The following is a 15,750-nucleotide window of genomic DNA, read 5'->3' as shown; positions in this document are numbered from 1 at the left end:
CATTTATTAAACAGTTTGTGATGTTGGAAACGTCACAACTCAGGGTTATTATTGTTATAAACAACTTCGTATATAGTGCTTCAGAGCTCATAAATTTTTTAATAAATGTAGACAATGTCATCTCCAAGATGGAGGTAAGAGATACGAATCTCGTAAGAGGTCATTTAAGTACGTTTAGTGAATTCCGACTCTGAATCCTGTCTCACCATGTGTGTTTTTTTAATAATAAAGTTTCTTTTATAGAAGAGTTATTTTCATGTTAATTGTTTGGCGAATTTTAGCATCATAAATATAATTGTACACGACTTCCTGAACGATATAATTACCTCTTAACAATTATACATCAAAATCTATTACAAAACTTTTAACAATAACAGAAGTAATATCACGAACATTCTGGAAAAAATGCTAAACAAACTTAAAATGCCCCCAAAAATTAACTAAAATAGAATAAAATAGACAAAATTCTATTCGAAAAGGAGGCGCCGTGCTCCGGATTCTCGCGCCGTTAAACAAAAGAATGAAAAACGCGCCAAAACCAATTCGAAATTGATCGCGCCCCAGTCTGGATTCTCCCGCCATTACTCGACGCAAAACAAGAGCAAGCGGCATGAAAACCCCGCCAAAAGGCTATCTTCTCTTTGTTTTACACCACAGCAGAGACCTGCTGATGGCTGACCTCTGCTCGGCTCGCCTATCCAGGCGGAACGTTCTCTGGTCGTCATTGTGGGGGCGATGGTGTGTGTGGGGGAGGAGGTGAGGGTGTGTGGGGGTGAGGGTGTGTGTGGGGGAGGAGGTGAGGGTGTGTGGGGGTGAGGGTGTGTGTGGGGGAGGAGGTGAGGGTGTGTGGGGGTGAGGGTGTGTGTGGGGGAGGAGGTGAGGGTGTGTGGGGGTGATGGTGTGTGTGGGGGAGGAGGTGAGGGTGTGTGGGGGTGAGGGTGTGTGTGGGGGAGGGGGTGAGGGTGTGTGGGGGTGACGGTGTGTGGGGGTGACGGAGTGTGGGGGTGAAGGTGTGTGTGTGGGTGTGACGGAGTGTGGAGGGTTAAAGCATTTCCCACACACCTGACACTACTCTTCTGATAATTACGACACCCAAAAATGTCCATACACCTGCACTTACTATACACACACACCTGACTCTCATTCCACACACACACACACACACACACACACACACACACACACACACACACACACACACACACACACACACACACACACACACACACACACACACGTGACTCCTAATGCAAACATTTGAATCTTAATGCACGCTTTCCTCTTCAAATATACGTGCCACTTAGCTACATATATGCCTGCAGATCACACACACACATGCCATTAAGCACACACCTGCACACATCTGATACATCTGCACTGGTACATCTGCTGGTACACGTAGTACCACCTGGTACACGTGGGGTACCAGGCCCAATTCATCCTCCTAAATTTATAGTATTATTCTCAACTATTTGGTCGAATGTACCAAAAAAATTTGCACTGTTTTGTACCCTTTGGTTTGGTAGAGGTCCCGATCAGACACAGCCAGAAGCATGATCTTTCCTGAGCCTAGAATTGGACATACATGTAATATTTTAGGCCTGAAGTAGCGTATATTTGGCCTAGCATTGCTTGGATAGGTTTACATTTTTGTCATTTGGACTAATTCATTGATACAAACGTGAAAGGTTTTTGGTGTCCAACAGCACATTTTTATACGTTTGTCGAAACTGTTCATAGTGTGACAGCTCCACATGTGTCACTTCCCCATAGCCCCCCACACCTGCAGTTTTCCACATTTGTTGTAGTTATCATATATATATATGACACATCTGAGGCAGGACCAAAGAGTCAGAGCTCAACCCCCCCCCCCCCCCCGCGCAAGCAGCACAACTAGGCGAGTACACCTGCACTTCCCACACCTGGTATTCACCAGGTCAGGTACCAGGGAGTAAATGTTGCAGCAGGTTACAGACAGACAAATCACATAACAGCTCCACTATGTGTCAAGTGATCGCATATGGTGAAGCGGGAGTCAGAACAGTCATTACACACCCCCTCCCCCCCATGCATGAATATTGATGTGGAGGGGGGGAGGGGGAGCGTGGGAACCTTGGAACTGGTGGTAGTAGTGGTGGTTGTGGTGATGATTGTGGTTATGGTGGTGGTTGTGACTATAGTATGGTTGTGACATGTATGCCCGAAACGCTTTGCGTAATAGTGGCTTTAGGCATTGTATGTACTAGCTCTACCTATAAGTCAACCAATCCTTGTAAAAATTTATTGTATGTATGTACCTTACCTAAATAAAATTGTATTGTATTTTATTGTATTGTATAGTGGTGATATATAGTAGTGGTGGTGATTTTGGTAGTTGTGTACAATGTCTAAGGCGTTCTTAATTTGGTTGTGACATCATTGTGTCAACGTGTGGGAGTATGTGTGGGAGGACATCACTAGTAGTCTTGGTGAAGCATCGCCTCACACACCCACGCACAATTGGTGCTTATTGTCGCTAATCACACTGTGACCATAACTGATGTTATGCATCAATTTACGTTCGTCGCACTCTAAGGGTTAATACCCCTGGCCCACCGACACAAGCGGGGGCTCATTTTGTCGAATTTGGAGCATTATGAAATGAAACATCGAATGAGAGTTTACTAACACCTCAAGGAAAGGTGTTAGTAAACAAGCGAGTACTCAGTTTTCACTTTCTGTCGTCTTGAGAGACATTGTGGACAAGAGAGGGAGGGAGAGACGCCCCAAGACTCCCAAGGAAGACGCAACACAAGCTAGTACTCACTTTCTGTCGTCTTGGGAGACATTGTGGACAAGAGAGGGAAGGAGAGACGCCCCAAGACTCCCAAGGAAGACGCTACACAAGCCAGTACTCACTTTCTGTCGTCTTGGGAGACATTGTGGGCAGGAGAGGGAAGGAGAGACGCCCCAAGACTCCCAAGGAAGACGCAACACAAGCCAGTACTCACATTCTGTCGTCTTGGGAGACATTGTGGACAAGAGAGGGAGGAGAGACGCCCCAAGACTCCCAAGAAAGACGCCCCAAGACTCCCAAGGAAGACGCAACACAAGCCAGTACTCACATTCTGTCGTCTTGGGAGACATTGTGGACAAGAGAGGGAGGAGAGACGCCCCAAGACTCCCAAGGAAGACGCAACACAAGCCAGTACTCACTTTCTGTCGAGGTTGAGGAACTTCATGTCGAGGGTGTGGACGGAGGTGAAGACGTTGGTGGCGCCCTGCACCACACTCTCTCTGGTCTCCGGCATGGCGACGGGCGTGCAGTGGGCCAGGAACACCGGCTCGTTCCTCGAGCACAAGGGCAGGTAGGACAGGTAGTGTCCGGCCACCAGCACCACCTGCGGGTTAAGGTAAAGTGCTAGTGCTCACGTTACACTTGTAATATTCCCCTGGGATGCAGCACACTGTTATGTTCAGCAAGTGCACATTACACCTGTTAGTGCTACAGGAGCCCCGTGTTCCCCCACAACATTGTACCAATATAAGATTGCTTGACTCACATTTTTAGTGCTTCTGGCATACTAGTATTCACAGTACACAGAATGATAGTACAAGTTAATAATCTTATTATATAAAGTACACCAGTTACTACTATGACCCAGGATTGCCGCCATTATCACCAGGCTCCCTTAGCCCTGCTCTCTCGTCTTAAGAGTTAAACTTAACTGTAAGAACCATTACGATCTATATCGGGTTCTGTACCCTATTATCTATGTCGGTAACTCATCATTAATACTGCAGCAATAAGTTCATTTTGGTGCCTTATGGTTGAAGAACTTAGCATTACCTCAGTACACAAAGGTTGGTGGACGGGTCTCACCTTCTGGTCGCCGAACCTCATCTGTCTTCTGGCGTTCCTGGAGACGTTCATACGACAGAGGAAGAGACGGTCTTCGTCGAGGTGTTGGGAGGCGTGACCGGCCCTCACCAGCTCTGCCTGTACGGCAGCGTGGTCCTGCTTGTCAATAATGTCGTACACGCTGTCCCCGTGGATCAGCAGGTCCTCCTGTCAAGCACACACACACACACCTGTATTATTACCCCCGTGGCAGCAGTAGTGGGTGGGAGACAGCAAGACACACACACACACACACACACACACACACACACACACACACACACACACACACACACACACACACACACACACACACACACACACACACACACCTGTATTATTACTCCCGTGGCAGCAGTAGTGGGTGGGAGACAGCAAGACACACACACACACACACACACACACACACACACACACACACACACACACACACACACACACACACACACACTCACACACACACAATGTTATTCTTGTGTTACCAGCAAAGTAACTGAGCAAGGACCTTCTTATGTGTATGTAATCAACAGGTTCTCACGACAAACACACAGCCGCGCGCACAGATCCGTCAGCGTGTGTGTTGAAGAGCCCCGCCAGCCTGGCTCTCCCTGTATCACTTCTCTCTCCTTAACATCCCAGTTAAATTAGACGTATTTTTAGTATTTTGGGGGTCCGGTGTATCAGACATTCTGTTCTTAACTTATGTACCTTTATAACTGTGTACATATCATGAGACATATACACGTAAGTGTATATGTCTCTACACATACACCTACATGCCATGTACACCTATGTGCCTTGTACACCTATGTGCCTTCTACACCTACGAGCCTCGTTACCTGGGTACCTGTGTGTGTAAATATGCCGCAGCCAAGCTGAGAGCCGACCCCTTCACACCCACCACGGTGATGGGGACAAGAAGAAGGTCAGACCCCCAGAACACCAGGAAGGACTCCCGTACCGGAGAGGTGGAGTCAAGCCACGTAATATCTGCTGCTACTGGGGCACTAGACCGCATGCGGCCTCTTTCGTATGCTAATGCAGTGGTCGTGGCCACACCCGACACCACGACCTGTCTGTTGCAGGCGAGGCAGGAGAGTTACACCTGTTCACGCGCGTTGCTTGGGGTTGGATCACACCTCACGCGCCGTGAGGGTTGGCGGGGAGGAGGAGGATTGAATGAGACACCGGGAGACTTCAACGCGTAGTGGATAGTTATCTGAGGCGTTCGTGTTTTGCTGTGTGTGAGTGTGAGTGTGTGTGTGTGTGTGTGTGTGTGTGTGTGTGTGTGTGTGTGTGTGTGTGTGTGTGTGTGTGTGTGTGTGTGTGTGTGTGTGTGTGTGTGTGTGTGTACTCACCTATTTGTGTCTGCAGGATCGAGCATTGACTCTTGGATCCCGCCTTTCGAGCCATCGGTTGTTTACAGCAATGACTGCGGTCCTATTTCCCTATCATACCTAGTTTTAAAATTATGAATAGAGTTTGCTTTAATGTGTTTGGGTGGGGGGGAGAGAGAGACAGGGCAATGTTGTAGGGTGATGGACACGTTTTGTCGATAATTGTCGCCACCCCTCACCCACCTACACCCCCACCCCCCCACCCACACCCCCATTACCCCCAACATAGCCACCATTGACACCATCATCACCACAACCACCACACGAGGGAGAGAAACAAGGTAATTACTGACAAACAGGCAACCAATTATGAAGAGGCCATTGGTTCCCCAACACCATCTCAATGTTACCACCCCCCCCCACCCCCTTACTCCTCCCTACTAACCTTCACCCCCCCCCTCCTCCCCTCTTTCTTCCCCTACTCATCTCCTCCTCCTCCTCCCCCTCACTCCCTCTCCTCCCCATGTGTGTGTGGGAACATTACTGAGGCACAAACATGTTAACATAAAAATATAAATATTAGTAAAAATAATAAAATAATAATATTAACACCAAACATGCAACATGTAAGCTCTCTCAAGACTCTATATCCCGCTCACTACGACACCCACCCCACGTGTCATGAGTGAGAGGACTCAACATAGAGTGAGAGGACTCACCATAGAGTGAGAGGACTCACTGTAGAGTGAGAGGACTCACCATAGAGTGAGAGGACTCACTGTAGAGTGAGAGGACTCACCATAGAGTGAGAGGACTCACTGTAGAGTGAGAGGACTCACCATAGAGTGAGAGGACTCACTGTAGAGTGAGAGGACTCACCATAGAGTGAGAGGACTCACCATAGAGTGAGAGGACTCACCATAGAGTGAGAGGACTCACCATAGAGTGAGAGGGCTCACCGTAGAGTGAGAGGACTCACCATAGAGTGAGAGGACTCACCATAGAGTGAGAGGACTCAACATAGAGTGAGAGGACTCACCATAGAGTGAGAGGACTCACCATAGAGTGAGAGGGCTCACCATAGAGTGAGAGGACTCACTGTAGAGTGAGAGGACTCACCATAGAGTGAGAGGACTCACTGTAGAGTGAGAGGACTCACCATAGAGTGAGAGGACTCACTGTAGAGTGAGAGGACTCACCATAGAGTGAGAGGACTCACTGTAGAGTGAGAGGACTCACCATAGAGTGAGAGGACTCACCATAGAGTGAGAGGACTCACCATAGAGTGAGAGGACTCACCATAGAGTGAGAGGGCTCACCGTAGAGTGAGAGGACTCACCATAGAGTGAGAGGGCTCACCGTAGAGTGAGAGGACTCACCATAGAGTGAGAGGACTCACCATAGAGTGAGAGGACTCACCATAGAGTGAGAGGACTCACTGTAGAGTGAGAGGACTCACCATAGAGTGAGAGGACTCACTGTAGAGTGAGAGGACTCACCATAGAGTGAGAGGACTCACTGTAGAGTGAGAGGACTCACCATAGAGTGAGAGGACTCACTGTAGAGTGAGAGGACTCACCATAGAGTGAGAGGACTCACCATAGAGTGAGAGGACTCACCATAGAGTGAGAGGACTCACCATAGAGTGAGAGGACTCACCATAGAGTGAGAGGACTCACCATAGTGTGAGAGGACTAACCATAGAGTGAGAGGACTCACCATAGAGTGAGAGGGCTCACCGTAGAGTGAGAGGACTCACCATAGAGTGAGAGGACTCACCATAGTGTGAGAGGACTCACCATAGAGTGAGAGGACTCACCATAGAGTGAGAGGGCTCACCGTAGAGTGAGAGGACTCACCATAGAGTGAGAGGACTCACCATAGAGTGGAGGACTCACCATAGTGTGAGAGGACTCACCATAGTGTGAGAGGACTCACCATAGAGTGGCCCAGGTACTCGGCAGCGTTGTCAGAGATGTAGAGCAGCTTCCCTCCTTGCGTCAGCATCATTAGGAACCCGCTCAGCGCCTGCCGAAAGTTAGACAAGGACACGTTAGTGGGGGCGTACGTTAGTGACAAAGTTAGACAAGGACACGTTAGTGGGGGCGTAAGTTAGTGACAAAGTTAGACAAGGACACGTTAGTGGGGGTGTACGTTAGTGACAAGGTTTGACAAGAACACGTTAGTGGGGGCGTAAGTTAGTGACAAAGTTAGACAAGGACACGTTAGTGGGGCTAAATCTCCCCGTTGCTTTTGCAGTAACGGGGAGATGTCTAATGAGTTCGAGTACAGGGAATGGCATGGAATGAAATTATTAGGATAAAGCGCCAAGCCATTATAACTATTATAGCACTGAGAAGGGGTCAGGATAAGAATTTGGGATGGGACGGGGAGGGAATGGAATGATGCCCAACCACTTGGACGGTCGGGGGATTGAACGCCGACCTGCATGAAGCGAGACCGTCGCCCTACCATCCAGCCGAGTGGAGGGAGAGAAAGCGAAAGAGAGAGAGAGAGAGAGAGAGAGAGAGAGAGAGAGAGAGAGAGAGAGAGAGAGAGAGAGAGAGAGAGAGAGAGAGAGAGAGAGAAAGAGAGAGAGTAAAATAACAATCTCTACCACCCAGACATCCTGACACAACACACAAGCCTCTAATAATTGTAATCAACTCGCAATGATCCACTAATCACCCACAATCATCCACAATCAGCACCATCATCGCTAATATGTAAATTAGAGAGGATATGAGAGCAGTAATGACCCCCTCTTCACCAAGATCAAAGGGTTACTCCGCTTCTATTATTATGAAGCTCATCATTTAGTGAACGATGTCTATAATTGAAGGTTTACATATATATATATATATATATATATATATATATATATATATATATATATATATATATATATATATATATATATATATATATATATAATGTGTGTGTGTTCTTTATGGTCGTAGTAAATACTTCTTAAGAGTATGGTGAGGAGAGATGCTCATTCCTCAATTACTGTAGTTTCTCAGCCCTAAAACTACAGCTAATTATTACTTTAATAGTTCGGAACTTGGGGGACAAATTTATTATCGTCGCTTCTTGTGTATATTTTATTCTGAAGTGTTGTAATGAGGGCGAGAGAGAGAGAGAGAGAGAGAGAGAGAGAGAGAGAGAGAGAGAGAGAGAGAGAGAGAGAGAGAGAGAAAGGAAGAGATAGAGGATACAAAGGTAAGGAAACATTTTTCCAAGGGTGACTGCTAGGCACCTTTACAATAGGCCTAGGGATTTTTCAGGGATCTGAATACTCCGTAAGCATAGTCGATAACCGCACGCGCACACACACATAGAGTCGCCTGGTAGCTGAGTGGACAGCACTCGGGATTCGTAGTCCTGTGGATCGGGGATCGATCCCCGGCGATGGCGGAAACAAATGGGCAGAGTTTCTTTCATCCTGAATGCCCCCCTGTTACCTAGCAGTAAATAGGTACCGGGGAGTTAGACAGCTGCTACGCGCTGCTTCCTGGGGATGTGTGTGATCCTCTCATTCCTCTCGAAAGAGCCAGAGCTCAACCCCTGCAAACACAACTAGGTGAATACAACTAGGTGAATACACACACACACACACACACACACACACACACACACACACACACACACACACACACACACACACACAGGGCCAATCACCACCACTCAATTATATCCTCCGCCACCACTATCTCACTCCTTCCATCTCCCACACCTTTATCTCCCCAACCATCACCATCGCTACCAGTACCTCCCCACCACCACTACCAGCACCTCCCCACCACCACTACCAGTACCTCCCCACCACCACTACCTCCCGCTGCCGCAAAAACGTGACACGTCTCTAGGAATGTCGTATATTGTAAATGTAAACATAGTCGACCTTTGGCTTCACCTCGGGGTCAAAGGTTAAGTGGAAGCAGCTAATTGGAAGGTAATTAATGGTATTTGAGACAATTACATGAAGTTCTTCTACGCAGCTAAACCCTGTGATTGTAATTGGTGTACCCGAGTACCAGTGTAATTGTGAATGGAATTGCAGGTCAAATGTTGCAAGTCATATATGTGCCTTGTGCTGCAATGATACTCCTAGCAGTAGTGATGATGGTGAGCCTGATGGGTAGCGATAGTGATAAGGATTGTGAGAATATGTTACCACTATCACAAAGCCTGTCGGTAGCCTGTGGGAGTCGGTCGGCCGAGCGGACAGCACGCAGGACTTGTGATCCTATGGTCCTGGGTTCGATCCCAGGCGCCGGCGAGAAACAATGGGCAGAGTTTCTTTCACCCCATGCCCCTGTTACCTAGCAGTAAATAGGTACCTGGGTGTTAGTCAGCTGTCACAGGCTGCTTCCTGGGGGTGGAGGCCTGGTCGAGGACCGGGCCGCGGGGACACTAAAAAGCCCCGAAATCATCTCAAGATAACCTCAAGATAAGCCTCTCCTGGTGGCAAGCAAGAAGAATTCTCAAGTTTGAAGTTCACGGTTGAGAAAGGCGAAGGATGCAGGATTGCATTCCTCGATGTTCTCGTTATGGGGTAACTCGGGCATGTTCATCACAGATGTGTATCGTAAACCAACTGACGATGCAGGAAAATGCATGAACGGTGAGAGTGAATGCACTCACAGGTATAAGAGAAGCGTCATTAGTGCATATGTTGGTCGTGTAATGCATACATGCTCTTCTTAGCAGCTCTTGCATCACGAACTCCAACGAATCCGACAAATTGTTGTGAAGAACGATTACAGCAATACGGAATTCGACGAATTCGTAAGTAAGAAGCTCGGCCGCCACCTGACTGAAGATAATATGGCCTCAGGGGTGGAAACTCGGCCCGCAAGAGAAGACATTGTAGTGTATTGTAAACATACATTACACTACATGAACAATTTGGCTGGTTAGAGCCGTTGACAACCCCCCAGACTGGGGCTGTCAACAGTCAATCTGGGGTTGACAACGGCTATAACCAGCCGAAACGTTCATCTCCCTTTTCCATTTCTCTGGGGATTTACTGCATATATACATGCACATGATATCTTTTCAACGTGTAGGACACTGAATGCTCCATTCTTCGTTGGAATAATATATGGTTGTGATAGCGTCGAGTGCCGGAGCTGGAAGATATAGTTGGGTGAGAACCTACTTTACACCCGCTATCCCTTCATTAGCTGGCGGCGACATTGTCCGCCGGGGCCGCTGAGCGATGAGATCTTCCCGCCATCTGACGGTCGACAGGCGCCCCCCGGGGAGCTGAGCGGAACCCCCCAACACCCCACCATGGTGGGTGACACACCCCAACACCCCCCACCATGATGGGGTGACACCCTCCACATCCCCACCATGACGGATCTTACCTACTCCCTGCATTTAAAATATCCCCATTAGGAATTATATGCTTGTCTATCTCTCACGTTCTTCTATGGGGAACATGGTAAATGCTTATAGAGGATACTTGACCAACGGGGCTGTGATTCATGCATCATACTGCGAGCAGCGGCGTCTAACAGGCCAAACCTGGAAGAGACCGGGCCGCCCGAACGTGATATCTACCCAAAGTATCTACCTTAATATCTACCCAAAAGGGAGAGAGAGAGAGAGTCAGTCCACCACTGTCACCAGCGAGGTGAGGTTGCTCATTCCCGCGTGTCTGGTAAACTTTAGTAAAACACCATTAGGAATTTTAATTGCGGTCAGAGAAATGTATCGATCCATTGTCTCCTGAGTGTGTGTGTGTGTGTGTGTGTGTGTGTGTGTGTGTGTGTGTGTGTGTGTGTGTGTTTGGAACATTGTTTCAGCCATTAACTGGAGTCTTGGAAGTGTAGAGAGAAGTGGTGTGTGGTGGTGGTGGCTCTCCTGAGGTGTCCTCTTCTGGGCGTTTTTTGTAGACTGTGTCATTTTTGGCTCAGTTTGTGTGCTCTCCTAGTTGTGCTTGTGGGGGGTTTGAGCTTCGGCTCCTTGGTTCCGCCTCTCAACTGTCAATCAACTGGCGTACAGATCAACTGGTGCCCTGCCCTGCCCTCCACGTCCTGCCCTCCCCGCCCTGCCCTGCCCTGCCCTGCCCTCCCCGCCCTGCCCTCGCTGTAACAGCCGGTGGTGCCCCTGGCGCGGCCATAAAGTGATCACCCGTCTCCATTGTTCATTCCTCCTGTGTCTTCCTTACTGGCACCCGATGGGTTTACAGCGTGCGTGGGCGTGGGAGCGTGCGTGGGCGTGGGAGCGTGTGCGGGCGTGTCGGTGTGGGGGCGTGTGCGGAGGCGCGGGTGCAGGTTGGGGGTTGGAGGGGGTAGTGGGATGTGACTGTGAATGCAGGAGTGGGATCGGCGTTGTTCCCTTCACCAATCTTTTATCACTGATACACAGTCTACCTTCCTCATTGAACAGTCTATACCATACTCACTCATGACTCTACCTTACTCATTACTCTACCTTACTCATCGGCCAGGCTCATTCCCTTAATGGTCAGGTGGGGTGCTTGGGTTTGTACATTTCTGCTTAGGTCAAACGGTCGCATTGTTGACGTATCTGGTTATGCCAAACAGCTGGATTAATTACGGAGTCCAGAACTCTGGCTGGGCTAAACTTTCCACAATACTGGAAATTCTCTTCAAGTATTTCATTTATTTTTGAATTGCTTGAACTTTACAGAAATTCCCTTTGCCATTGTCTGACATAATATCATACCTGACATTCTTAGACATAATATCGTACCTGACATTCTTAGACGTACTATCATACCTGACATTCTTAGACATAATATCATTTCTGACATTCTTAGACATAATATCATACCTGACATTCTTAGACATAATATCATACCTTGCTTTCTTAGACATAATTTCATACCTTTGCATTCTTAGACATAATATCATACCTTTGCATTCTTAGACATAATATCATACCTTTGCATTCTTAGACATAATATCATACCTTTGCATTCTTAGACATAATATCATACCTTTGCATTCTTAGACATAATATCATACCTTTGCATTCTTAGACATAATATCATACCTTTGCATTCTTAGACATAATATCATACCTTTGCATTCTTAGACATAATATCATACCTTTGCATTCTTAGACATAATATCATACCTTTGCATTCTTAGACATAATATCATACCTTGCTTTCTTAGACATAATTTCATACCTTTGCATTCTTAGACATAATATCATACCTTTGCATTCTTAGACATAATATCATACCTTGCTTTCTTAGACATAATATCATACCTTTGCATTCTTAGACATAATATCATACCTTTGCATTCTTAGACATAATATCATACCTCTGCATTCTTAGACATAATATCATACCTTTGCATTCTTACACATAATATCATACCTTGCTTTCTTAGACATAATTTCATACCTTTGCATTCTTAGACATAGTATCATACCTTTGCATTCTTAGACATAATATCATACCTTACACTGTTAGACATCTGTTATTAGACATTTAATGTTAGACTTGAGCTTTACCCTCGTCTTGTTAGGCACACAGTTATACAGCTTAGTATCGGGTACCAAAGAATTGATTTGATATAAGCTTTATTAGACGAATCCAGAGATTTAGAAGCTTCTGAAGAGAGCTTAATTTACATTTACTAGTAAGACAGAGAGAAAGGAAGGACACGAGTGAGGTCTACATATAGATAAAACACATTTACAATTAGATAATTACAAGCAGTGGTCCTTAAAATATAAATAAAAACAAAACACGAACAATCTGACAAGGAAATGGTGGTTGTAGAGTTATGGAGGATGTAGTGCTAGGCAGACGCACTGGTGTAGAGCCGCTGTTGCAAGCGAAGGTTGTTTACTCGAGTACAGGAAGGAGTAGGTGGGTTTGGATATTAATGGGTGCGGCGCGCATGGGTTAATGTAACCTTTCTGATGCTGCTATAGTTCTTAGGTGGTTATGTTTGAGAAGCACAACCACCACCACCACCACAACCCATCACCACAATATGAATTAAACAATGAATTAAATATGAATTAAAAATTATGAATTAAAAATGAGCTACGTTATTTGATTTAAATGATGGGAGGCGAGTCCAGAAGCTGGAACTCACCACACACACACACACACACACACACACACACACACACACACACACACACACACACACACACACACACACACACACTCTCTCTCTCTCTCTCTCTCTCTCTCTCTCTCTCTCTCTCTCTCTCTCTCTCTCTCTCTCTCTCTCTCTCTCTCTCTCTCTCTCTCTCTCTCTCTCTCGTAGAGTCTGTAGAGTAGACACACGGGGCCTCGTAGCCTGGTGGATAGCGCGCAGGGCTCGTAATTCAGTGGCGCGGGTTCGATTCCCGCACGAGGCAGAAACAAATGGACAAAGTTTCTTTCACCCTGAATGCCCCTGTTACCTAGCAGTAAATAGGTACCTGGGAGTTAGTCAGCTGTCACGGGCTGCTTCCTGGTGTGTGTGTGTGTGTGTGGTGTGGGAAAAAAAGTAGTTAGTAAACAGTTGATTGACAGTTGAAAGGCGGACCGAAAGAGCAAAGCTCAACCCCCGCAAATACAACTAGGTGAATACACACAGACACACACACACACACACACACACACACACACACACACACACACACACACACACACACACACACACACACACACACACATAAGAATAATTAACCCAAAATCAATTTGATCCTACCTTAAGGAACTCCATGTTTGGTGCTTCAAGACGGACTCCTCCAGACTGCGTCATGGCTGTTCATGAGAAACATGGCCTTAAATCGTTGTATTTTCCTCGGAAGACACAAAAATTAAACCCTAAAATAGACATGATACATGTTAAGACCTATATTTAGATTTAATGAATTGTTTAGGAGTGAGAATTTTCATTTGTATAGCTATTGTGGATTTAATATACATTTTTTGTGTAAATCTATTTACGAAAAATGGGTTTTCGATGCTGCTGAAGCTAGAACATTCTTCTGCCTCGTCTCGTGTCTGCGTCTGGTACTTTGAGTGAGGGAGCGTGCACTCTCTCCTCGTCTACTTCATGCTCGTGCACTCGGTGCCCAGCGAGAGCCCAGGAAGAAGTAGGAGAGTGGAGATAAATGGGGGAAAAGAGGGGAGGTGAGGAAAGAGGGGAGCTAAGTGGGCTCAGCGAGGGAGGGAGGACTTATGAGGCCACTGAGTATATTTCTACCGATCAAACAGTCTAACGTTATATTCAGTGTCTCTTGGGAGACATTGAAAATGACTCTACAGTCCCTATAGTGTGTAGCTTGAGCCCTTGAGCACCTCCAGTGTGAGATAGGAGTCTCTCCGCCCCTCCAGTGTGAGGTAGGAGTCTCTCAGTCCCTCCAGTGTGAAGTAGGAGTGTCTCAGTCCCTCCAGTGTGAGGTAAGAGTCTCTCAGTCCCTCCAGTGTGAGGTAGAAGCCTCCCAACCCCTCCAGTGTGAGGTAGGAGTCTCCTAGCCCCTCGAGTGAGAGGTAGGGGTCCTTGAGAGCGCCGAGTGTGAGGTCTTTGTTCAACATGTTACAGGTAAGTTGGACTCGAGTAGGATAATATTTTGCCAAGCAAAGGTCGCCACCACTTGCCCACGACCGCTGCTTCTTCCCTCTCTCCTTCCCTCTCTCCTTCCCTCTCTGCCTCCTTTCCTTCCCACTCTCTTCCTTCCCTCTCTCCTACCATCTTTCGTATTGGTGGTGGTATTATACCATATTATATATATATATATATATATATATATATATATATATATATATATATATATATATATATATATATATATGTATATATATATATATATATATATATATATATATATATATATATATATATATATATATATATATATATATGTCGTACCTAGTAGCCAGAACGCACTTCTCAGCCTAATATGCAAGGCCCAATTTGCCTAATAAGCCAAGTTTTCATGAATTAATGTTCTTTCGACAACCTAACCTACCTAACCTAACCTAACCTAACTTTTTCGGCTACTTAACCTAACCTACCCTATAAAGATAGGTTAGGTTAGGTTAGGTTAGGTAGGGTTGGTTAGGTTCGGTCATATATCTACGTTAATTTTAACTCCAATAAAAACAAATTGACCTCATACATAATGAAATGGGTAGCTTTATCATTTCATAAGAAAAAAATTAGAGAAAATATATTAATTCAGTAAAACTTGGCTTATTAGGCAAATCGGGCCTTGCATAGTAGGCTGAGAAGTGCGTTCTGGCTAGTAGGTACGATATATATATATATATATATATATATATATATATATATATATATATATATATATATATATATATATATATATATATATATATATATATATATATATATATAATATGGTATTGATTTTATTATTACCCTTTATTATATAAATTATTAACTGTATGGATGGCGCCACCACCAATAGAGATGCAGTCAGCTAAGTTTACATGTCCTGGGGATATATATTCATATATATATACATTCAGTATAACTTTCCAGTATCATCCAGGAGTTTGGGTTCTCTGGGACA

At 45.9% G+C, this 15,750-nt stretch overlaps 1 protein-coding gene across 3 annotated transcripts in view; it reads right to left on the bottom strand.

Moving 5' to 3' along the window:
* The window catches only part of LOC123756442 (PAS domain-containing protein cky-1-like), a 65,848-nt gene that overhangs the window by 15,894 nt on the left and 34,204 nt on the right, over positions 1-15,750 (bottom strand). For all 3 annotated transcript variants that reach the window (XR_011229618.1, XR_011229619.1, XM_069331268.1), the window contains exons 4-7: positions 13,920-13,975; positions 7,156-7,245; positions 3,863-4,048; positions 3,196-3,380 (exon numbers count right to left, since the gene is read on the bottom strand). Coding sequence is in view for 1 of the 3 variants with exons in the window: in XM_069331268.1 (XP_069187369.1) it covers positions 3,196-3,380; positions 3,863-4,048; positions 7,156-7,245; positions 13,920-13,975 (517 nt within the window). In the remaining 2 variants the exon portion in view is untranslated. The remainder of the gene's footprint in view (positions 1-3,195; positions 3,381-3,862; positions 4,049-7,155; positions 7,246-13,919; positions 13,976-15,750) is intronic.

The sequence above is a fragment of the Procambarus clarkii genome, chromosome 25 (assembly GCF_040958095.1).
Source record: "Procambarus clarkii isolate CNS0578487 chromosome 25, FALCON_Pclarkii_2.0, whole genome shotgun sequence".
Lineage (NCBI taxonomy): Eukaryota > Metazoa > Arthropoda > Malacostraca > Decapoda > Cambaridae > Procambarus > Procambarus clarkii.
The sequence above is the reverse complement of the archived record's forward strand: the minus strand, read 5'-3'. Positions and strand labels throughout refer to the sequence as shown.